At 41.5% G+C, this 25168-nt stretch overlaps 1 protein-coding gene across 1 annotated transcript in view; it reads right to left on the bottom strand.

Moving 5' to 3' along the window:
- Positions 1-20: 20 nt before the first annotated feature.
- The window catches only part of LOC121736349, a 39401-nt gene continuing 14253 nt past the window's right edge, over positions 21-25168 (bottom strand). The window contains exons 17-45 of the mRNA XM_042127490.1: positions 22563-22693; positions 21748-21991; positions 20651-20771; positions 20185-20331; positions 19560-19666; positions 16391-19383; positions 15287-15378; positions 14597-14692; positions 14175-14261; positions 13557-13688; positions 13014-13103; positions 12526-12708; positions 11992-12113; positions 11482-11617; positions 10672-10834; positions 10009-10106; positions 9616-9714; positions 9284-9320; positions 8642-8746; positions 7540-7664; positions 6760-6888; positions 6387-6585; positions 6270-6307; positions 5893-5970; positions 5333-5416; positions 4198-5097; positions 3864-3933; positions 2066-2146; positions 21-575 (exon numbers count right to left, since the gene is read on the bottom strand). Coding sequence (XP_041983424.1) covers positions 454-575; positions 2066-2146; positions 3864-3933; positions 4198-5097; positions 5333-5416; positions 5893-5970; positions 6270-6307; positions 6387-6585; positions 6760-6888; positions 7540-7664; positions 8642-8746; positions 9284-9320; positions 9616-9714; positions 10009-10106; positions 10672-10834; positions 11482-11617; positions 11992-12113; positions 12526-12708; positions 13014-13103; positions 13557-13688; positions 14175-14261; positions 14597-14692; positions 15287-15378; positions 16391-19383; positions 19560-19666; positions 20185-20331; positions 20651-20771; positions 21748-21991; positions 22563-22693 — 7009 coding nt within the window. The 3' untranslated portion in view covers positions 21-453. The remainder of the gene's footprint in view (positions 576-2065; positions 2147-3863; positions 3934-4197; positions 5098-5332; positions 5417-5892; positions 5971-6269; positions 6308-6386; positions 6586-6759; positions 6889-7539; positions 7665-8641; positions 8747-9283; positions 9321-9615; positions 9715-10008; positions 10107-10671; positions 10835-11481; positions 11618-11991; positions 12114-12525; positions 12709-13013; positions 13104-13556; positions 13689-14174; positions 14262-14596; positions 14693-15286; positions 15379-16390; positions 19384-19559; positions 19667-20184; positions 20332-20650; positions 20772-21747; positions 21992-22562; positions 22694-25168) is intronic.

Here is a 25168-nt window from a genome sequence, read left to right as displayed (position 1 = left end):
TAACGTTTATTTACGTCCGTACTAAGAGGGTTTTCATGGCCACAGCTCATAGTTAACACTGGAAGCCGTAGGCAGTCGAACAGTCTATTTTTTTGATACACCGCCACCATTTAAGAGCTATGTGTCTTGAAAACCCTCATAATAACGAGTACAATGATCTTATGGCTAATATCAGAACTAATGCCGCCATCTTGTAAATTGTTACTTGTGAACATAGTCTTGGTGACAATATTTTCCAATTGCAGCACTAGAGCGCATTATGAAAATGCTCAATATTTAATGTTTCAACTACAGCTTCGCACAATACTCTGAAACAAACTGATTTATGTTCCAATGAAGCCTTAGCACACTTTGGCATTGAGTCGCATTATGCTCTGCAAATCGAAAACAGGGAAAATCAGCGCCACAAGATCACCACTGCTTCAGTGTGAAGGGGCCTTATTGTTTATTTTTTTATTTTGTGTGTCTCATGGCCATGTCGAGATGCGTTGGCGGTTCGTAGAAATAGTCGAAGCGCTTGTAGTCGTCCCGCTCGCACATCTCCGCCATTACGCGCTCGCCGTACACGTGGTTTTCTAAAAAAAAAAATACAAATTGTTATGGCACCGATCTGTCTCACTATAGTTTGTGCGTTCTAAGATGATATGGGTGACAGTTTTCACGTTCCTTGCTACGGGTTTTTTTTACAAGAAAACAAAAAAAAATCAAAATGTAATAAATTATATTCCATCTACAAAAACAAATGTTTCCTATAATTGTAAATGAATAAAAATGAAAAGATGCTAAATGCTAACTTATTAATAAAAATTATAAATATTAACTGTAAAATAGGAGTATAAAATTATTGTTACAAAAAAATTTGAAAAATGTCATATGCAAGAAACGGAACTTACGTCAATAGAGATTGACTCTGTTGAATCGAAATCAAATCGATAAAAAGAGCGGCCATCTCAAATCGCCGGCACCACTGAAATGTCAGTACGAAATCGATAATTTCGATTGCAATTCCTTTACGAAGTGATTCGATATTTTTAAACTATCGAATATTTTTTGTGAGGTAACTTCCCTACCACTGTCAATTATAATGTGTCACGCATATCATCATAAAACGCACAAACTATAATAAAAAATCCACAATGCATACAGATTGTACTTTGTCCTTGTAATACTTTGGATAAGGTTGGATTTATATGCGGTAACGCTAACGCGCGGTATGGCGGCTTCACCGTAAGATTACAAGCAAATTCATGTAACGATTAATTTAAATAGCGGCGCAATCGCGCTGCCATTTATAGTCTGTCAAGAAAGTGAAGAAATTAAAAAATAGCAACATCGTATAGTGTCATCCCTTTTTTCTTAGATTGATTTGAAAGGGATGACACTACGATGTTGCCACTTTTTAATTTCTTCACTTTCTTGACAGACTATACATTCAATAATTGCTTGTGGTCTCGCGGCTAAGTCGCATATAAATCGATCTTAAGTCGCATGTCAGATGAAATATTATAAAATTTAAGAAGGTCTGTATACAATGTGGATTTTTTATTAGTGTTAAATGTGTTTATAGAATGAATCCAGCCACTGCCGCGAAATAATATTCTAGTTTATAACTATTCCGCTTGACATTGATTGGCACAAAATGTGACATGTTATGTGTGAGTAGTTTGACACTAGGGCTTGATTTATAAGCGTCCGCGGGAACGAGCGGCCGCGCCGCTTTTTATTTTTCGATCTCGTGATAAAGCGGCCAAACCGCTCGTTCGCGAGAAAACATAATATAAATCTAGCTTTAAATGTACGCAGTATGAGAAAAAATAGATTCCTTGGCAAATGGCGGATCTGTTGCTATCTGTTCGTATTATAATTATTAATTAATATAAAATCAATATGAGTCGTGATCTTGGAATAAGCGACCAAATAACGTAGATCCGCCATCTGCCTATGAATTATTTAAATCTTATCTCTTAAATCTTTTTTTAAATCATAATGCCAACGCTTAGCAATAAGAGTGACGTGATATACATAGCGAGTAAACATGACAGTAAAACGTCCATAGCTGCAGTACCTAGCGTGGAGGCGTGCTGGGGGGAGGGCGCGGCGCGCGCTCGCGGTGGGCCGATCACCCCGCCCGCGCCTGCCGCCGCACCTGTCACCCACCACCGTGTTAAATCACATTGCGACAACTCACAACGCTAGGCCAGACTAAACAGAACTAACGAGTAGGCCGACTCAGAAGAGATCTCGAAATTTATACGTTTGACGTACTATGTCATATCGGCTGGCGCGCGCAGCACTAATGCGTTAGGGCCAGGCCGCAACACTGCGTTGCGGCGTCGTATCGCAAAAACAATATTTGAAAAGCAAGGTATTTTTTGCGATGCGACGCCGCAACGCAGTGTTGTGGCCTGGATGGGCCCTTTGAGCCAGTCCACACGGCGCGTTGCGTCGACGCAGCGCTGCCGTTTGACGCATAGCTGGCTGTGGCCGAGCGTTGCGTCATCGCAGCGTTATTATGAAGCAGTCTCGGAGACTGCTATCCGTCATGTGTGCGTTGCGACGACGCAGCGCGCCGTGTGAACACCTTGGTTATTTGTATGTAAAACAACGCAACGCGCCGTGTGGACTGGCTCTTACTCAGTGTAGTATTGTGCAACATGTCGAAAGTGGTACTCGCGCCCAACTCGCGTAGATTCGCTCGTTTGTTCGAAGTCGAGGTACTCCTTAGTTCTGTCTATTCTGGCTATGCGTTTAGGTGCAATTTTAGATGAGCCATTTAAATTCGTAACGGTCTAGGCTCTAGCAAACCGTGCGGACGGTGTCAATTCAATGTGTATCTTCTTGTGTAAGAAAGTTCAATTTTGAATGGCTCATGTTTTATTCACCTTGCAACGACGCATGCATTTCTAGATGACCCATTCAAATTTGGAACATGCAGCAAGTAGTCGGGTTGCTCTTTTTAAATTTGAATGTGTATCTTTTGCAGTAAATTTAAGTTTTGACTTGAGCTCATTTAAAATTGCATCCCATTGCATCGACGCGTCGTCTCGCTGCAATGTGAACTGACTATAACTATTTCATCCGTATTCCATTCATCCACAGACCACAGTATACTCTACTTCGCATGCGATAATCTCGACAGCAAGTTAGAAATCAGTTTAATGGGATTTGAGTTTTGACATAAGTCATAACGTATCGCTAAAGGCCATACACGGGACAATTATCGTAACGATTTATCTCCTCGATGTTAAAATCGAACGACAAATTGTACGTGTGTAGCAATATCGCAAACGATTTTACGTTCAAAAGATCGATTGGACGATTTTCTTGACGATCGATCGAAACGACAAATTGTCCCGTGTATGGGCACCCTAAGAGGCGGCGCGGCGCTTGTGACGTTTTTGATATCGAAATTAGCTGTCGAAATTATTATACAGATTGACTAAAGACTAAACTAATTCACAATGTGAAATTAGCCCCCCATATACAATTCAAGGTTATCGTATACATAAAATAAAATAATAAGGCCAATGATTATTTAAAACTTTAGCCTTGGTCCCTTGCAAAAGACGTCCGTGAAGTACTTACATACATACATACAAGCTGGTCACAGTATCATTGGCAGTGACTGGACGTATGCGATATTGCAAACGCAAAAGTCATTTAAAATATTGAAAATACCATTCAACAATTTAGTATAAAAGTATCGTTTTGTACCAGATTTATAACCTTAAAATTTACATCCCTGAATCTCTCTTTCGTTTCATGCGAAGTATCCCACTACGATTTTATTTCATTCGTGACGACTACACTAGTTTATCGAATAAACAAATCAAGTTTTTAGCTTGATTTGAACATGAACTTACAATTAGGGTGTGACCAGGTGGGCTGCGGCCGCGAGAACAGCGACTCGTCCGGCATGTCCGGCTGCACATCCTGAAATACATACACATTCCAGTTAGTCTTCTCGCTAACAAGATTTCAACTTCAAATATTCAAGCCCTGATAATGTTAGCGGGAAGGAATAAAAAAGAAAGAAAAAAAACTTCAAATATTGACTGGTCTTCGATACAGACCAGAGCGCAGAACATATTTAAACGGAGTGCACCTCTGTATATAGGCGTTTAAACAGCACCATTAATAACTATACATCGCTTGTAAATAATCGTGCGCTCGTGACCGTACACGGCACTCGCTCACCTGGCCCTTGTAGTACTTGGAGTCGGTGACGTAGTGTATGGTGACCTCCGAGTTGAGCTTGGAGCCGGCGCGCAGGCGCTGGAAGTACGGCAGCGCGTCCGGCGGCTCAGCGGGCTCCGGCCGCACCATCGCATGTCGGAACACGCCGTCCTGCGCGCCGAAGGGAGTGTACAGCGCCCCACCCCCGCCGCCGCCCCCCTCGCGCCGCAGCGGCGGGCCGATCGGCTCCGGCCGCGCCTCGTACCGCTCCGGCCGCGTGCCGATCGGGTTCGGTGACACCACCTTCGGGCTCGGCGCCTCGTAGTAGTCCGGCGCGAGGAAGCCGCGCGGTCGACTGTCGTCCGCCGTCTTGAACAGCGAGTAGCCCTCGTCGTTGGACTGCGTGAAGGAGGCGAGGTTCATGATGCGGCTGGGCAGGTCGGCGCCGGGCTCGGGCGCGGCACGCGGCGCGGGCGGCGGCGGCGGCGGCCGCGCCAGCCCCTGGCGGTGCACGAGCGACATCAGCGGGTTGCGGATGGTGTACATGCCGTTGGACGTGGGTGTGATGGTGGCCTGGCAGGGCGCCGGCGGCATGGGGATGGGTTCGGGCACGCGCAGCTCAGCGGGCGGCGCGCCCAGCTGCACGGCAGGCAGGTCGGGGTGGAACATGGGGTTGCGGAGGGTCACCATCTTGGGCCCCTCCTGGGCGGGTTCGGCCTCCGCGGCGGCCTTCTTAGCGCGCTTCCGGGCCTTCTTGGACTTGGGGGCGGGCTGGGGCGCGGGCTCGGGGGCGGGCGGGCGGACGGGCGGCTGCGCGGGCATGGTGGAGAACACGAGCATGCTGGGGTCGGCGTTGATGACGGGCGGCGGGCGCGCGGGCGGCGTGGGCGTGGCCGCCAGCGACCCGCATTTCCACAGCGGCTGCAACATACAACAATAATGAGAGAAGTCCTATTACTAATTTTTCACAACTGTTCTTGATATCTGTCTTAACTTTAAAATAATATTGTTCGTTGTAAATTGTATTGGGGCGCGGCAAAAGTGTATTTTCCGCACGAACCTTGTATAAACGTCTATGTAACACATATTACATACATTAAATTTGTCACTCAAATTCGTTCCAAATATTTAAAAACATTAAAAATTTAATACTCACCACGGACTTGATAGCGGGCTCCTTCTTCTCTGCAGGTTGCACGCGCGTCAGCGTGATGCCGGGCGGCAGGCGTAGGTCTGCCACCTATAAATAAAATGTGACTTTATTTCCCCACATATACGAAGGCTTATTTATTCATAAGAATATGAAAATATGATGCTAAAGTAATAATAACTCCCCGCAACGGTTTCGGTGACGGTGGCCGGTTTCATTAAAACCAGGCCAGTTAGGCAGGACTAATTTTATAGTGCCCAAGTGTGTGCGCAGTACACAAGAGCACTCTCTATTTGTTTTACTCTCATAAAACAGTGGGACGGGCGACCGACACGACTGGCGTGAGATCAGGCGCAGGGCCGACTTTTTATATTATCCGACGCATGCAGCATGGATCACCTTACTTGTCCGACAATCAGGTGATCATCCTGCAATGTCCGAACCAAACTTGGAAATAACATATTTGAAGTCAAGAGCCACGCTCTATAACTACTAGACCACGGAGGCGTTTTGATTACATTATTATTATTGAATGTTAAAGTATAAGTTTGAGGACATCTGCGCACCTGTACACCGCAGCTGAGTTGCTCCATGATGCTGCAGGATGCTGGCTTTTCAACGCTCGGCGCGGCCGGGGCTGGCGCCTGAAATTATAGTAGACAAGTTAGTCGTTTATATTTTTATCTAATTTGTTGATGAATCTAAAAATATGTTTGTCTTTTATTTATATAAACAACAATGTCGAGATAGAAGAGGCTCAATTTAATTTCAAAAAAAGCTTTATCTTTATACCACAACATCATAATATAAAACAATGTAATAGAATAGTTACACAATGGATATTATGTTGTTTTGTTTTTGTCTATTAAGCGCGTTTTCCAATGTAACAGAGAAGGACAATTTATTATATCACAATTATTTTGTTTGATATCAATATACTAACCTTTTTGTTTGATTCTTTCGTTTTGGCCTTAGCTGGCACTGAAAAAAAAACGATACTTTTAAGAACTTATTTTAGCATATAATATTTTAGTAAACAGGCAAGAAACAATATAATCACCATTCTTGTCTTGTTTTGTATCTTTAGGTTTTTCTTCTTGTTTCTTATTTTCTTTCTTCTGTTCCTGCTTCTTCTTCTTTCCCTCTGGTTCGCTCTTCTGTTCTTTCTTGTCTTTTTTACTCTCTTTCACAGGTTCCGGTTGTTTCTTTTCTTTTTTCTGTTTCTCGGCCTGTAGTTTTCGTTTCTCTTCCTCCTCCGCCTGAAAAAATTAATATTCAAAAATTAATTATTTTGTATTTCCAGTATTCAAAGTCTTTCTAGAGTTTGCATTGACGTAACATTATTTAAAATTTACTTTTTTTCAAACCTACTTTTCCTTCTAACTTTAAGTATTAAATTGGCCAAAAACTTTGAACATTTCAAAAATACTTACCTGTTGCTTCGCCAACAGCTTTCTCTGTTTTTTAGATAGCGGTGGTTCCTCGACCGATTTGGGCTTCGGCGCCGGCGCCGGCGGACTCGGCTTCGGCTTTTCAACCTTCACCTCTTCCTTCTGTTTCTTCTGAAACATTTAAAAAAATGAATGAATGTATATTCTTTATCGCATCGCATCGCACATAACATAGAAATCCAAACTTAAAACTATGAATCAACTAAATATAAACACAAAAGGAGGTTTATAGGAAAGTATATTATTGTCATGTCAAAATAGAAAAGGCTTCTTTAAGAAGAACATAATATTTGAGATACTGTGACCCTTTTTTTCTATCAAGTTTACTTGTCTATCTAATAAGGTTTTTCATAGAAATCTTAAATCTATCATCACAATATTAACTTTTTCGTCATGATATAAGTGATTGGAAATAATATTTTTGATAATGACTTTGAAAGTTGTGATATGTTCAAGCCTGAATAGATTATGAGAGTAAAGGAAGACAGAGCGCTCATGCATACTGTAAAATTTACTCATACGTAGTTGCACGTACGTACGTACGTACGCTGGCCTGGAGCCGTACCACGAATTCGTTTTGAGAATCGAACGAATCGGAATGCCGCGTCCCACTCTAACAAACGTGAAATGACGTTTTTAGAGTAGGACGCAGCAAACCGTTTCGATAACAAATGTTTCGATCGATTGAATCTCAAATCGGTTTCGTTGTAGGCCTCCTGGTTTCATCTAAACCGGCCACCGTCACCGAAACCGCGATCATACCTTCTCCTTCTGCGCGCCCTTGGCCAGCTGGTTGATGTGGGCGACCGCCTGCTCCCAGGTCTGTTTCTTCTCCGCCGCCTTCTGCGCCGCGCTCTTGTCTTTGTTGTTGGTTTGGAGGCCCAGCGCTGAAACGATCATTCATATTTAGTTCTATTTCTATTCTTATTTTGTAATGTAACTTTGTTTTGTATTTCGCGGAATATTGCTTAAAATAATAAAGTAAATTCTAACTTTGTTTTTTTAAATAAGTCATTCATTAATTCATTTAGTAACGAGATTGAGTACGACTGCGAGTTAATCTTATATCTTTAAACGAGCAATTCTTGTATATATATATATATATATATATATATATATATATATATATATATATATATATATATATATATATATATATACGCGCAATTTTAAGCAATATTCGCGGAATAATTCTAACTTTGTTTTTGTGAATAAGTCATTCATTAATTCATTTAGTAACGAGATTGAGAACTTACTAAATTTATTTATTTCATCTGGATGCATTTTAACTGAAACTATGGGGGCGCTAAAACAATTGTTTTTAAAGTGCGCAGTAGACAAAATAAGTTTGGGAACCCCTGATTTAAACTGTCACACGAAGTGATAGGTAACATGCTGCATCGGTTTAAAAAAATTCATTGATTTTTTTAAATTTAAACGTGCAGATGTAACAGACAGACATACTCTCATGTATAATATTATAGACCAGGGGTCACCAAATGGCGGACCGCGGTCCGCATCCGGACCGCCAAACCATTGTGTGCGGACTGCGGACCGAGCATTTTCGAAGATGAACTTCGTTAAAAATAAATTTCAGTCTCGACTTACTGATGAACATCTCCAGGATATAATATCAATAGCTTGCACTAATTTCACTCTTAACATCAGAGAGACAATAATTAGCTACAAAAAATTACACTTTTCTCATTGATAATGTAAATAAGTTTGTAAGTTCCGTAATTATTAACTTTGTTTCATAAATATTTTTTTATAAAATGTGGGGACCGCGAAGGTCATTTCATTTTTTAAAATGGACCCCGAGTGAAACTAATTGGTGACCCCTGTTATAGACGTATATTGTTACCGTTGAGTCGGTCAGGTCGCAGCAGCTCCGTGATGGCGGCGACGCCGCGGTCCACCGCCGCCCGCACGCCCTGGTCGCTGCCGCCCAGCGTCCGCATGTACGCCTCTGTAAATAACACGATAAGATATCGTTCCGATCTTTGCCGCGGCTAACTGCGACCGACAAGAATTCAAATAAAATGCCATTTTTTGGCATTTGGCTATAGGTTTTATTTTACTCTACGCCACTATTTTTAGCTAACGGCTAAGATCGGAAAGTCACTTAACGCCCCCCAACCAAAAAATATTGTAAACACATTTTAAAGGTGCAAATATACGGGACAATTTGTCGTTTCGATCGATCGTCAAGAAAATCGTCCAATCGATCTTTTGAACGTAAAATCGTTTGCGATATTGCTACACACGTACAATTTGTCGTTCGATTTTAACATCGAGGAGATAAATCGTTACGATAATTGTCCCGTGTATGGCCACCTTGAAGCTACCACTTTTAGCGCCAATAAAGGACTAATTACTGATTACTGAGATAAACCATACGTGAGCGCTAAAATATCATGTTCAGCCATATTATAAAGACCTCGTTTTACGATGTTATTTCATAACTTTGATTTGATTGACGATTAGAAAAACGTTTTAAACTTACCAAGAAGCTCATTCTGTGGCATGTTTTCCTCATCAGCCTGTAAATTGGAAAAGAAATTTGAGTCGTTTCAGATGGTACGCATATTGGTTCATTTATCAAATAAAAAATAACGATTAAAATATAATACACTGAATACATTATAGAAAATAATACTTTATGCGGAAACGAGACAAATTATTATTATTACTAACTAAATATTGTAATGTCTCATCTTAAGAGGGAGACGTATTAAGCATCTACTGTCTCACTTTATCTAGTCCCGCCCAAGCGAGAGAGCATGTCTCGCTTAGGCGGGGCTTGATAAAGTGAGACTCTATCTCTCTCTTTCTCACCTGAGGGCCGAGGATGGCTCTCGTCTCAGCGAGCTCGCGGTCGACCTGCTGCAGCTGCTTAGTACACTCGCTCACTCGCTTCTCGATATTCTCTAGTTCCTGAAAAATAACATAATATTGTTATTTACAGCGTTTGAAAATTAGAATTTCACTTACCATATCATCATAGTAAAAGTGTAGTACGCTGTGGCGTCAAAATATTATCACGATATCTCTTTCATGTCTAACTAAAACAACGAAAAATTATGATCCACGCAGAAACAAGTAGGTGGAAAAAATTAAATGTTAACATGTCTTACATTTTTATTAAATTTAGAAATAAATCAGTGCTAGCACGTCTATGTATTTAAAATAGCAACACTATATTGTAGCAAGAGAAACACTATATTGTACCTTTGCTGTAGTGTTGACTAGATTCAGGTAGTCTTCTAGTAATTTATTTAGTAGTTGGAGATTGGACTCTTGCTCGGGATTCAGTTTCTGTTTTTTGCCTGAAATTTTTTTTATTGTGACATTATTTTAGTAATGTACACACGACGGCATGATATTTAGATACATGGAAATCTAGGGAAGGTTTATATTCGAAAGAAAGTGACACGAAGTAACATTGAGGAAATTGATTCCTAGGCTTATGTCAATTCAATGTTAGATGTGATCAGTCGGATGGGTTTGACTTAACGCGACCAAATTACTTAGGTCCGCCATCTGCCTAGGAATCAACTTCTCTGATAGTAGACCGAGTAGTCTAGTTATAATTTCATCAACTAATATAAGAGTGTGCTAAGGAAGAGTGGCCTCTCCTGACTCAGGTGCTCCTAGCACTAATAAGGAGGGTTTAATATTATGTACGTGCTGAGCTTTGATGAAATAAAAAGCTTGAGAGTCAAGGGACACACAGATGGAACGAAGTTATAAAAAAACGCCATCTTGTTGACGCCCAGGAATACTGCCAACGACCAGCGCAGGAATAATAAAAATGTGTCGTTGCAACGGTTTCCGTCTAGCGCCCCCTTTAAACGCGCGATAAGGAACTTCATTTATTTATAACTAACTTACCCTTCTTTCTTGCCCGCGGCTGCGTGTGCGCCAGCGCATGTCGCGCGCCCTTGACCTGCGCGGAGGCGGCGTCGTGGGCGTGGCGCAGCGCCGCCGCCGCGCGCCGCCCCTCCGCCAGCTCAATCCGCAGCATGCGGGCCTGCTGCAGCAGCCGCGCCTCCGTCTGTAACAATAGGTTAGTCAAGTTGGGAGTAAAAATTGATTCCAATATTAAATTAAATAAAATTTAAAAGCAGTTCGTGACGTTGAAAGTTACTATTTGTATGATGTATCATTTAAAAATTGTGCGTGGAGGAAAGATGGGCATGTTTTGCACAATCCTTGATACTAATATTATGAATGCAAAAGTGCGTGTAACTGTTCTGTCTCCATGTTATCCTCTTCACAGTTAAACCGCTAAAACGATTTTGATTTTTGATATGGAGATACTTTAGAGTCCCGGGAAAGGACATGGAATAATTTTTATCCCGGATACGAAGCTCCACTAAACTAAATTTAGGGCGTCACCTAGTTTTTAATAAATATAAAAGCGTAATAACCTAGATATCTACATCTTTTAGAGTTATCCGTCCCTTTTCAGCAATTTCACAATAATGCAAACATACAAAAACTGCAACTAAATTATTCTATTCTATTGTTAGAGCTTAATTACACCTACCGTGCAGAGTGGCAAAACATTGCTCTCGGCCAATTTGATCGGATGGGAGCACTGTCTCGCCAACAGTAATAACTAACAAGGTCCTTATAAATTCTTACTGCGAACAGTTATTCGACGAGAATCGCGCAAAGTCATTTTAGTTCTGCACTCACCCGCTTGGCTTTCTGTCGCGCCTTCTTCGCCTTCTTCTTCCCGCGGTCGACGTGCCGCGCCGGCCCCTCGATATACTGCAGTAGCGCGTCCAAGTCGCGCGGGTCCTCCGCTCGCTCGCCGCGCCAACACGAGCCCCTGTGATAATATAGGCAATAAGTATGTTAATGAGTGAGAAATGTTTGTCAGTGTTTTACTTATAACCTCTTAATAAAGTTTTTGGTCAATATACATTATTTTTATTATGTATAAGCCTTAACTGTCCCACTGCTGGGCAAAAGCCTCAGCCAAAGACTTACATCTTTCTTTCTCCTGCGCCATCGTCTACTATCATGCTTGTTTAAAAATATTACCACACATACTTTCAACACTGCTTATAAACTTTTTTGGTATTCTTTGTTATAAGATAAATAGTATTATGTTACGATGGGGCTGACATACATTTTGCGTCAAAAGTCCGTACTTTATCAACTGTTGACTATTTTAAGTTTGAGAAAAAATGAAATAATCACCCAGAGCACCCTGACGAAGTCGAGAACACGCTCGTGTCGCGACTCGACAGCGACACCGGCTGCTGCTGTCGCGCCTGTCGCTGCTGCAGCTGCTGCAACTGTTGCTGCTGCTGTAGCTGCTGCTGTTGCAGCTGTTGCTGTTGCATCTGATGTTGCTGGAGCTGCTGCTGCTGCATTTGCTGCTGCCGTAACAGTTGCTGCTGTTGTTGCTAAAAAAGAGTTAGAAATTATAACTCGACCACCAAAACTATGTAGATATCAGGGCAATCATAAGAAATCTATTGACACCATTATGCAATACAATTGTCTTGCTTCTACTCTTCTTGCAAAAAAAAAACCACTATGATTGGGACCACGATCTTTCATACATATTTTGACATTTGATATGAAGTTTTGGTTAAGACGTTAGAACCATTGAAGCAGTATTTTATAGCGGGGCCACACTAACGAGAAATGCCATTAATTATGGCATTTCTCGTTAGTGCGACCCCAACATTCAACTTATAATTATTATAGTGCAGAGACTAAGCTCACCTGCTGCTGCTGCTGTCGGATCTGCTGTTGCTGCTGCGGCGTGAGCTGCGGCTTGTTGTGTATGGGCAGGTCGTATATCGGCTCGGGCTTGCTCTGCGGCTTCTGCTGCTGCTCGTGGTCGTGCTGGTGCTGCAGCTGCTGCAGCTGGTGTTGCATCTGTTGTAACTGCTGTTGTTTCAATTGCTGCGAATATAAACAAAAATGAGATATGCGTTGAACTTTTATGTTTTTTTTAAATATTTCAATGATTTCTAATTTAAAGTTGGGTAAAGGAATGAAATATGTTTTAGCCTAGATATTATTAAGTAGCTTCCTCAACTACAATATTATGCATGATGTTGTGTAATTTTCCAAAAAAAATTTAAATTAATTTCTAAGGCCTACTGAGGGTCAAGAAAACATTAAAGGATAAAATTATTATATTTAAATAACAAGTATTATCATCTATCCCAATGAATTGTCAATTAGTTGTTAATTGTTGTATATACCTGTAACCGTATTTGCTCCATAGCGTTGGGATTGACGCGGCCGTCGGTCCGCAGCGCCTGCGTGTTCGCCTGCGCCGGCGGCGCTCGAGCCTGCAATAACAGACGCAAATCACATCACATAACATCATTCGCACACGTATTATGTTAAAAGTATACGCACGTGTCATAAATCGAAATAAGATTTCAATAGTTTGGATGACGCCCAAGCTTGAATTATTTTTCAAATATGTAATTTAAAACAACTTCCGAATCGAAACTCATTACTCAATACGTGCAGGCATTAGAATGCAAAGTATTAAACCAATGCTGATGATGATGCATATCACTGGATGCTGCTTATAACATCCCTCTTTTTAGTCGGGGGTTAAAAATAGTATGCGAGTACATAATAATATATACTTTTTTTACAAATATTTCTAGTGGTGAATTTTAACATTTTTTTTCGTATATTTCGTGTTCGTAATGCGAATCTCATAAACGGCCTAGGTTGACCAATTCTTAAACTAGAATATGGCTGCAACATAAAGGTAGTCGGTACAGTACCTGCGTCTTATTCTCCTGTTTGTCGGAGACGGCCATTTTGGCCATCTTGTCGGCGAGCTGTTTGTGTTGTGTCTCTAGCGCCTGTTTCTGCGCCACGCTCGTGAGGTTCGGTGGCAGAGTTTTCGGCAACGCCTGCAATGAAAATGAAAAATCTTTTTATTTCCAAATACTTTTAGAACATCTACCATGAGGCTTACCACCAGTTCGGGAACTAACCCGGCGAGAAGAACCGGCGTAAGAAACTCGCACGGGGCCACCCTTTACAAAAAAGGTCGGAAAATTGTTCTATACCTTAGATATAGACAAAACCGTGAAATAAGCAACGGGACGGGATTAGAAAACAAAAAGATTTTCGAACGGTAGAGTGCGAAAAAATAGCGAAAGCACTGAAGTCTTTTTCTTAGAAAATCTTTTTTTTTTCTAATTAAAGGACTTTATCGTAAAACTATAATGCCGTCGTTCGAAAATCTTCATTTTGTAAAACTTTGTCTAAGCTTTAATCTTCGCGACTCATTATATTTCAATGAGGTTCCATTTAGTACTATTTAAGATGAAACTTATAGAATAATTTGTTTAATACAATTTTTTTTACGGAAATCGATAATGAAATCTACTCACAGGTGGTTTGGCAGTGGCGTGCGTAGGATGTACGGGGTGCGGCGGATGCGGCGCCGGCTGCGTTGCTTTCTCGTTTTCCACCTCACCCTGATGACAAAAACATAGTTGTTTCATGGATATTGGATATCCATACAAAAAAAAACGCAACTATTCAGTCTTTGCTATCATTGTCTGTATTCTCATTATGCTTGACAAGCAGATCTTTTCGCTGCGTATTTTTATACATAAGCGGCGGAATTATAAATGCGGAAATGACTTGATCGACTCAACTTATTTAATATAATAATATCTATTTACTTCATTTTATGACGTCATTTTGTCTCATTCCTGCAGATTCTGCAGATATTTTACCCTGGTGCACTTTGGAGGACATGGAAAACAAAGCTACACTATTTGCAAAAGATGGTGTACATTATACTTACATTGCTTTTGCACTTTTGTTTCTTCTTGTTTAGTATGGACCGTAACCTTTCTCTCGTTTCATTGAAATTTCTTGGCACTGGTGTCGTTAAAGGTGGCTACGGAAAAAAGTAAACAATGAATAATGAACGCACACAAGCACACGCATGCGTACATTCTTCTTTAAAAATACATGCGTACGTTTAGAAGTGACGGACTACGTCACCGTAATAATAGTCATTTAGTGGCATTATTTTGCATAATTTTGACGTCATCATGCCTAAAAGTACAAGCTACTTTTTCAAATCTTGAGGCACGTGAGAAAATTGAGAACAAAAGCGGGTGCCATTTTAACTTTGGAATGATTTTGGCGTTTACGCCCAATGTTATCCAATGTTAGAATATAAGCAATGCATTAGCGCTATTAATTAGGTTTAGAGATCTTTGCTATTAATAGTGTTTATTTTTATTTGGTCGGCAACATTGCCTTGCTTTTGGTTGTCAGTTGTCATTTTTGATGTACACTACAAATGTCACTCGGTATAATGTCCCGCCTTTTCTCTGTGTTTTCCATAATAAAAGCCAACTCAATTAATCTAAAAACTGTGTTATTTATTTAAATTATAGCATCCAATTACCAAACAAAGATCTCCCCACACCACTCCAATAAACAGTAACTATTAAAAATACAATTATTCTTATTTCGAACTTACTGCGTGTCCGAACACGGTGCAGTAGCAGCACGTGCAGGGCTGGTCGCCGTCTGCTTCGTCCGCGCCCGCGCCAGTATTCGCGCCGTGGCCCGCTACACATAATATTTGGTTTTAGTTAAATCATAAGTGGTAATTTCAGTAACTAAGTTCTGTTAAAGTTGATTGTCTAATGATATCATCTTATCTACTTCGCTCTTCGAGTAATAAATGAAAAATAATATCTTTACAAACGGCACTTTCAACATGTCTTGTCTAGGCTCACCCACAAAAACTATGCAATTCAATGTTATTACTGTAACTGCAATATTTAGAAACTAAAAACATTATTTGCGTAAAGTAAGTACTATTTTTTGAATTATAATAATGTAAAGCCTATTAAGAATAGTGAGACTGTTATAATAATAAAAGAATAATAAAATTTTAATATAAATTCCTACCCAAAATAAAAAAGCGGCCAAGTGTGAGTTGGACTCGCCCATGAAGGGTTCCGCAGCAGCAATAAGGTTTATTTCTATGAAATCAAAAGATTTTTGATTTATTTTTATATTTCAGTTGATTTAATGAAAGTTAAATTAAGGTTTACCATTTACGACGTATAAAAAAACTACTTGCTAGATCACGTTCAAACTAATTTTCGTTGGTAGTTTTTATAGTAATGTATATCATATATTTTTTTTTTAATTATCATGCCCCTACTTTAGAAGTTAGAGGAGGGGGGGAAACACATTTTACCACTTTGGAAGAGTCTCTCTCGCAAACTATTCAGGTTAGAAAAATAATGATATTAGAAACCTCAATAATTATGATTTTTGAAGACCTATTTATAGATGGGGATGGGGAACCCTAAAATTTTTAATATTTTTTCCATTTTTGTGTCAAAATCTTAATGCGGTTCACAGACTACATCTACTTACCAAGTTTCAATAGTATAGCTTTTATAGTTTCGGAGAAAAGTGGCTGTGACATACGGACGGACAGACAGACAGACAGACAGACATGACGAATCTATAAGGGTTCCGTTTTTGCCATTTGGCTACGGAACCCTAAAAACAAAATGTTCTGAAGAGGTTGGTATATTCTAATTGACACACTTCAGTTCCATACCTTTACAGACATGCTGCGGATGCACTGCATTCTCGCACATCTTGGGCACGGGTTTCACCTTTTGGATCGGCTTCTTCACTTCCTTCTTCTTCTCCTCCAGACCGTTCTTCGTCTTCTCCTCGTCGTACCACTGCTTCATGATGTCACCCAAACACACTGACACGTCAGAGTCCTTGCACGACTCGCAAACACAGTCGTTCGTCCATTTGCAATTCGATTTCGGGGTATCACACGCGTCACTTTCCGATTTACTCTGGCCATTCCTCATGAGATTTCTGAACGCGACAACGTTCAATGTCTGCTTTGCGTTCCTAAGCGCTTGAGCGGAGTATTTGGCTAGGAACTCAGGATTTTGGGAACCTATCACCGTCGAGTTTTTGTCTTTATCCGTATCTGCGTTTTCCTGCTCCTCGCTCTTGGCTTTCAGGGTCTGCTCTATGTCTTCGTCCAGTAGTTTCGCGTCGATACTCGAACATATGGATATGACGTGCTTCTTGTAAGTTTCGGGGACGGGCAGACCCTGCGTTATGTACGATTTTATCGTGTAAAAACTATCTAGCAGCGCCTTCTCGCCTTTGGACGTGAGGATCGCCTCGCATTTAGCCAGCAGAGCGTCGTTTTTGAGCTTTTCGTCGTCTTTTTCGGTGCTCGGCGGCGGTGGTTCCGTTTCGGGCTCCTTTTTCACCGGTTTCGGAGCTTCATTGGACTTATTTGCTACTTTGAAGTTGGATTTGCCTATAATTTTGCTTAGACCCTTAGCGGCTAGTATTTCCGCCTCGCTGGCGGCGTGGCGCTCGTTGGCTTGGACGGCTTTGGGGGGCGTGGTCACTTTCGCGAACGCCTCCTTAAGTTTATCCTCGAGTTGCTCGAGCCGGTACAACATGACGAGCCACTCGTCCCCCGTCAGCGCCTTCTTGGGCAGCGTCTGCATGAACTGCTTGTTCATTTCCCTAAGTTTAGTTAAAAAGTAATCCTTTTTCCTCTCGTTCGTCATAGACGAGAAGTCCGGCAGATTATCTATTTCCCTAACCTCCAAGCCCGTCAACTCCTGTATCACGTTCGTCGCTATCTCCGGGTCGAGCAGGATCCACAGTATCAGCTCCTGGGACTCCGAGCACCGGCGCACCATGTCTATGTATTTGAATTTGAGATTTTTCACTGAGGATTTTTTATCTTGCGACATATTCGACAGTTTCATGACGAGAAGGTCGAAGGTGTTGCCGGCGGAGATGCTCAGTATTTTGGTGATGAGCTTGAGCGACTCCTTTGCGGCGGCGCACCCGTCGCTGTCGGAGTCACTGCCGTCCTTGTTCTTCCTCATCTTGTCTATTCTCTCTATAATCTTATCGCTATCGTTCCCGCTCTGCTTGGAGGCTAACACCTGGATGTACGCGTAAAATTTGTCCAGCATCGCTTCTATTTCGCCGTCCAGTATCTCGACGGGTATGCTCCTAAACTTACTCGCTACGTAATTTTTCCACGAATTAAACCTAGATTTAACTAGCTCCCTCAGCTCCTGCATGCTGAGCGCATCCTTCACGGAATTGTCGAATAGAATGGACGCTTTGTTGTACATTTCGGGATCAATGCTGTTTCGCGGCAGGGAAAACAGGTCCTTGTCGTTGTTGAAGTATTTCGCCAGCTCGGGCGTCTTATTGTTTTTGACGTACTCGAAGACTTTACTTATGACGACTTGAGCGGATATCGAGAAGAGGAGGTCCTTGATCATCAGATCCTCCTTGGTGTTCTTGTGGTTCATGAGGGCCTGCAGCTCGGTGTCCTCCTTGAGGAGGTCGGTGATGTCTTTCCCGTCAAACTCGAGGCTCATAGTGTGGATGTCGTTCTCGTTACTTTTGACTTTTCGATTAATTTTTCTCTTCGTAACCTTGACGCCGTCTCGTTTCGACAGTTTTAAGTCTCGTATCTGCTTGAGCGTCTCCGGCGTGAGTTGCGCCTCGTTGTTGACGTCGGGCAGACTGTTCATGATGGAGGCGAACTCGGGCAGCTCGAAGCTGGCGTTGGCGAACTCGGACAGCTTCGAAGCTATCTCCGGCATGTTGGCAAGTATCTGCGGCATGTTTTCGACGAGCTCAGCCAGCTTGGTATTGGCGTTGTTCAGTTCCACGGATTCGTCGGTGTCCATTTTGTCAAGTAGATCTGTCGTGTTTTTATCCAAGCTCATAATCACCTCGACGATTTGCTCCAGCGAGTAGTTGCCGTCCATTTCATTCTCCAGATCCTTCTCGTCTTTATTGTAGGATATAATTATATTCTGGCACTCCTCCATAGCTTTTTTGATTTCCATACCGAACGACATATACTTGTAGGCGTCGGGATCCTTGGGATCGTCCGTCTCCCTCGTTTTGATCGCTCCGTCCTTATCTACTGGCACGCGGGCGTTGAACGGGACGTTAATATCGGGGGCCGCCTGGGAGCTGAAGTCTATTAATTTGTCGTCTTTCTCGGGGCCCCTATTTAGTATCTTGTTAACTAGAATGCGGGGTTTCTGTGCGAAGATAGGGGTCGGTTCGGTGGTGGGCGACATCTCCTGGAGCGGGGGGCTAACGGACTCGGGGTACTTGGCCTCCGCGTCCGCTTCAGTGTCGGGCGCGTTGAGTGCGAAGTTGGCGAACTTGACGAGGCAGTCTTTCATCTCCTTGCATATATCGTTGTCCTTTTCCCCCACTATCGTTTCTGTATCGCTGACGTTGTCTTCCTTGTCTAGGGGGAAGGCTTCGGGCGGTTCGGCGTCGGATTTGGCCTCGTCATCGATCTCCTTGTATGGCGACTTGATGGCGTCGCTCAACGCGGGGGCCTTGTGTTTGAGCAGCTGCAGTATTTTGTGCGGCTTGCTCATGTATTGCGAGACGTGGGCGGGCTTGAGCTTCCTTTTCGGTGCGCAGATCGCTTTCGGCACTTTGGGGCTGAGCGTCCTCCGTTTGCGCCGGGGCAGATCTTCCACTAGAGTCACATTGGTGTCCGGAACACTGAAACTATATTGGATTTGTTATTTTTAAATGTCATTATTTCGATCAAAGTTCAAGAAAAAAGCCGAATCTCTATTGGCAGCACTCAGATATGTTTAAAAAAATAAAATTAATTTAATGAAGACTGACAAAAAATGTAGTTCATAGTCGTCATTATATCTCCTTTGCCATCTTGTACTCACTTGGCCTTAAACTTATCCCGTTCGTGTCTCAGCTGGTCCTCGAGCCACATCCGCAGCCGGTGGTAGTACAGCTGCTGGTCACGCATGTGCATCACCTTGCGCCGCACCTGAGTGACCAAGACAAGTCAACAATTAATTCAATTATACAATTTTGAACATTGAGTGTAAATTAATGCCAATATAAATGAGGACGTACTGTTTGTCAAGAAAGTGAAGAAATTAAAAAGTGGCAACATCATAGTGTCATCCCTTTTTTCTTAGATTGATTTGAAAGGAATGACACTACGATGTTGCCACTTTTTAATTTCTTCACTTTCTTGACAGGCTATAAGTGGATCAAGTGGGTAACAAAATTTTTGAAAATGTGTAAAAAAAACAAAATTTATTTGATGGAAAATCCTTAACGTCTTTAAATAGAAACTTTTAATAACAACAAGTGATGACGTTCGGCGTAGTAGCAGAACACAGTACTGAAGCGAATAGACCCTACAAAACTAAATATTCCTTTTTAAATCAAAATAGTTGCAAAAATATGTAAACATTTTACAGTTGGCCTATTTAACTGTGTTTATGTGTTCCAACAAAATAAAGACAACTATAATCCGCAACTTCATAGGCTCCGTACCTCTTTAAACCGTTGCAGATGATACTCCGGACAGAGGGCCGCGCAGGGCGCGTGCGCGGGGGCGGGGGGCGGCGACGCGGGTGCGGGGGGCGGAGACGCTGGCGCGGGCGGCGCCGGCGCAGACTCGCCCACTAGCTGCGCGCACACCTGAGTGAGGGAGATAGTGTTAATATTACTTACATTTAGTAACGTAAGGACTTGTAGAAATTTAAAATACATATATGTCTCTTTCTGATCTACCTAAGTTTATGTAAGAAGTCATTATTATTTATTTTATTCGGAAAATTTAAATTATGGACACAATACTTCCGCTGCCAAGGACAATCCAGACGCTGCGAGCGACATGTCAAAGTTATACTAAGCGTTTTTTTCAAACCTTACAACAGAAAACGCGCACGTCTGAACGCGCCGTATAGCAGCAACTTTTTCGCTAAACTCAAGCCACACTCGACAAACGCCACATTACCGTGGACAGCTTCTTCTGCTTGCGGTAGACCTGTAGCTGGCGCTTGTGCACCTCGGGTAGTCGACGGTACATCGCCATGAGCTTCCGGTCCACTTCCGACAGACCCATGTCCACGCGTTTCCTGAAACAACAAGAAAGAAGAATAGTAAAACAGTTGAATAATAATAATTCTTCATACAATCACTTATCCTTTTCCAATTTTACAACAATAGTTTATAACACACACACCTACGCGACGCCGTCTTAGGACATTAGAATAAAGAGAAGAAGTAAAACTACAAGACATTGAGATTCTGTCTCATTCTAATAATTAAAAAAAATCATTATAAAGTTATTAGTTATTACATCGAGTTCATTTTAATTATAAATCTTCTTCACCGGATCTTGTAGTAATAGCAGGCCTGTCCCACTCGCGCCTTTAGGTATCGAACTGTAAGTACCCCTTTAAAGTGGCAGACCACAAGGGACTCACAAGCGAGCGGTGACGCGCGCGCAAGATTTTTTCGTCGCATATATCTACCTACTGATTTAACCGCTGTGACAGAATCATTATTAATCTGATAAATATGAACTATTGAGAAAGTCAAAGAAATATTTCAATAAAGTAATTTAAGACTTTTAAATACAAAAAAAGATAAAAAAATACACAAACATAGCAAATAAACCAATTTGTTACAAACAAACCGCATACTACACATAAATAAACACAAGTTACTATGTTTAAGTTGTAAAAAATTCCTGACCAGCTCCTACACTATAATCGAATATAAAACTATTATAAAATATACGTTGGGTTACTAAAATTTGATTATTACTATAAAAAAGTTTGCTATTAGTAGCTATAGTAATTAAAAGAAGATTATTTTATTTTCTAAAAGGTGACAATCTTGATTTCGTCAGAAAGGGTACCTCTTACGCGATAGAAAGAGAGCGCACATGTAGGCAAATATAATTGTAGACACCTAGCACTGCGCGGTCGGAATTTGAACTTTATAGTATCGCAGCAAGAGTTGTTATTTTTTTAAACGGGTTTCACGAGTTCGACTTCTATTGGTACTACTAATATATATTCTGTGGTAATAGTACAAATAGCCTACCTCGCCTCATGATCGGTCCGCGTTGGCGCGTGCGCGTGCGGCGCTGGCCACTCGTCGCAGTGCCGCAGCACCCTGTCCATGAGACGCTCGATGGAGGCGATGGAGCGCATGAGGTGACGCACGGTGCGGCACAGCCCGCCCCCCTCCCCCTCCTCGCCCGCCGCCGCGAACACCAGCAGCTCCGACGCCGAGTCCAGCGACGATGACGAGAGGCCGAGCGACGCGCCGCTGCCGGAGTCCGACACTGGAATGGAAATTATATTAATGGTTTTCGATATATTATTTGCCACCAGAGGGACGGTAGAGTATTTCGTGTCGTGTCAGACAGACGCCTATGTCGTGACCTGTGGAAGGTATTTCGTGACATGACAGCTTCTGGACACGATAGACCCTACGGCTACATAGCGCCATATGTCCCTCATTAATACGAGTGTGTAGCCATTAAGCAATCAGCGCACAAAGCTGAAACGCGCTATCGAAGTTCCAGAAATAACTACAGAAGGGCTTAAGCCTGAAGATCTTCCTTTGGGGCTTGCAAATTGCATTTTCATTAGATAAGATCGAAATTAGTCTATAAATTCTATAATGATTTTTCAATTGAAATTATATAAATTATGTAAAAGAGAGCTCAAATGTGCGATATTAAAAATATTAACCTATTCTAGTAGCCACCTTCTCTTCTCTTCTCTGTGAGGAATATTACATTACTCTGTACACTCTATTCTCCAAAATGTTTTTTTCAATTTTAAATCTAGCGCATATGCCATATAGAGGTATGTAAAATTTTTCGCTTAGCACATTAATGTGATACTAACAGTCGTCGAGATCGGCGGTGATGTTGGAGTCGCTCAGTTCGGGCGTGGAACCCGTGGCCTGCGCCGCCTCCATCACCTCCGTCACCTCCGGCAACTCCGCCGCTTCCGCCCCTTGTTCCATATCCGGTGGCCTGATACATACACACATGATAAGGCAAACAAAGTTATATCTATATATATAAAAATCAAAGGGGATTGACTGACATGGTGATCTATCAACGCACAGCCCAAACCACTGGACCGATCGGGCTGAAATTTGGCATGCAGGTAGATGATATGACGTAGGCATCCACTAAGAAAGGATTTTGATCAATTCTACCTACAGGGGGTTAAAATAGGGGATGAAAGTTTGTATATAATATTACTTCATAACGCAAGCGAAACCGCGGGCAAAAGCTTGTTTCAAATAATATTGTTATTAATGTATGAACAAATAAATTAAACCTCTTTATTGCAATTACACAACATAACAATGAAATATAAAAATTAATTGAGCTGGCAACCCCAGCATGTGTGCATTACGCTCCAGTCTACTTCTAAAATTAATATTAAAAAGTGCAACATTTCATTTTACTCATCACCAAAGTGAAGCTAGAAGTGACTACGACCTGTGATATTGTTTTTCACCATATTTTTTTAGTATAAACAGTGGTTTGCAACTAATTACATTATTGGTTGTAATATTTTTCTACCTTCGTATATTCAAGATTTGTTGTTGTCATACAACAAAAGTAAAAAATTACCCTCAACTGTCAAGATCCCATCTGTCAAAATCAAGTGACAAGCGTTAATTTGACTTTGACATACGAATAGTGTTACCAGGTGCTAAGAATTTTCCGAAATTAGTACAAAATATTTTTGATTCACTAATATAGTTTTTAGTACTCATTCTATTATTAAAATAATAAGGAAAAATGAAGTGCGATATTTGCGAAGCTTCCTTTACTGATGGTGTCTTCTGCCACGGCTGCTGGCGTAACATGGATTTCACTTGTGCTCTATATCTGAGTCAGGCTACCGCAAGCTCGGGTCTGAGAGAAGATCCCTCTGGAGATGTCCTCAATGTAAGCTGTCGTCGAGCCGGCGCCCAAAGTCACCGGCTGCTGAACCTGTCACTCTTGACCTGATTTTGATGGAGTTACGTGAAGTGAAGTCTCAGCTTAGCAAATTGCCTGATCTTTTTGAGGACATCAAGCTGATAAAAAATGACATCTCTGACCTGAAAGCCTCATGTGACTTTAATAGCTCCAGAATAGAAAACTTAGAGACCAAGGTTCTAAGTATGGAAAAGCAGGCCTTGGAATCCCAAAAGATGGAATCATCCATATCTCGAAATTTGGCATTACTTAAGAAAGATAACACGAATCGGGAGCAATGGTCTCGGATGAATAATGTGGAGATAAAGGGAGTGCCGACTAAACATAATGAAAACCTCTTTAGCATTGTTGATTCCTTAACAAAAGTTGTGGGATACTCGATTCCTAAAACACAGATTAACTACATATCTCGGGTTCCATCGCATGACTCCAGGCAGAAATCGATTATTGTGAGCTTTATAAATAGATATATTAAAGAAGAGTTTATTGCTGCAGCGCGCGCTCGTAAGCAGATAAGTCTTAAAGATGTCGGGCTGGGTGAAGAGGATAGACGAATTTACATAAACGATCATCTAGTTCCTGATATTAAGAAGCTGTTAACAAGAGTAAAAGAATTTTCTAAACAAAAAGGATTTAAATACGTTTTGTAAAACTCACATCCGGAAAAATGATAGAACACCAGTCCACATCATTTCAAATGATATGGATTTAAGCAAATTAGCTTAGTATGCTTTATGCATTTTACATTTCGATTTATCTCATTTATTAAGTTATCGCTTATACATACCATTATTCATTGCTTGGAATCACGCACTTGCAGCTCCATTGCTTTTCTATATTTTTTGCACAAATTATATGATTTACTTTTAAAAGATGTATTAGGCTACCTAAACAAATGGTGGTGGCATTATCTGAATGACTCACACTCGTACTCGCTAACGCTTATGATTTATTTGTCTGGCGCTTATAATTATTTTATTGTGTACTATCTGTGTATTGACGTCGGAGAGCCATGCTTCGGCACGAATGGGCCGGTTCGACCGGAGAAATACCACGTCCTCACAGAAAACCGGCGTGAAACAGCGCTTGCGCTGTGTTTCGCCGAGTGATTGAGTTTACCGGAGGCCCAATCCCCTACCCTTTTCCCTTCCCTACCCTTCCCTATTTCCTTCCTCAAGGGGAGGGCCCCTTTAATTCCCTTCCCTACCCTCCCCTGTTACCCCTTAAAAGGCCGGCAACGCACCTGCAGCTCTTCTGATGCTGCGAGTGTCCATGGGCGACGGAAGTTGCTTTCCATCAGGTGACCCGTTTGCTCGTTTGCCCCCTTATTTCATAAAAAAATAAAAAAAAATTGCTCTATTGAATTTGTTATATTTGATTCGTGCTTATATTATGGTGTTTAATTGCTTTGTTTTAAATTTAATATTATTATGTATCTATGGGCAATTTTACTTTATATTGCGGAAAAAAAGTATTATTTAAAAAAAATATAATAATCTGAAAAAAATC

This window comes from Aricia agestis, chromosome 19, assembly GCF_905147365.1.
Source record: "Aricia agestis chromosome 19, ilAriAges1.1, whole genome shotgun sequence".
NCBI classification, from domain to species: domain Eukaryota; kingdom Metazoa; phylum Arthropoda; class Insecta; order Lepidoptera; family Lycaenidae; genus Aricia; species Aricia agestis.
Note: the sequence above shows the minus strand (reverse complement) of the source record. Positions and strands in the feature narration are given on the sequence as shown.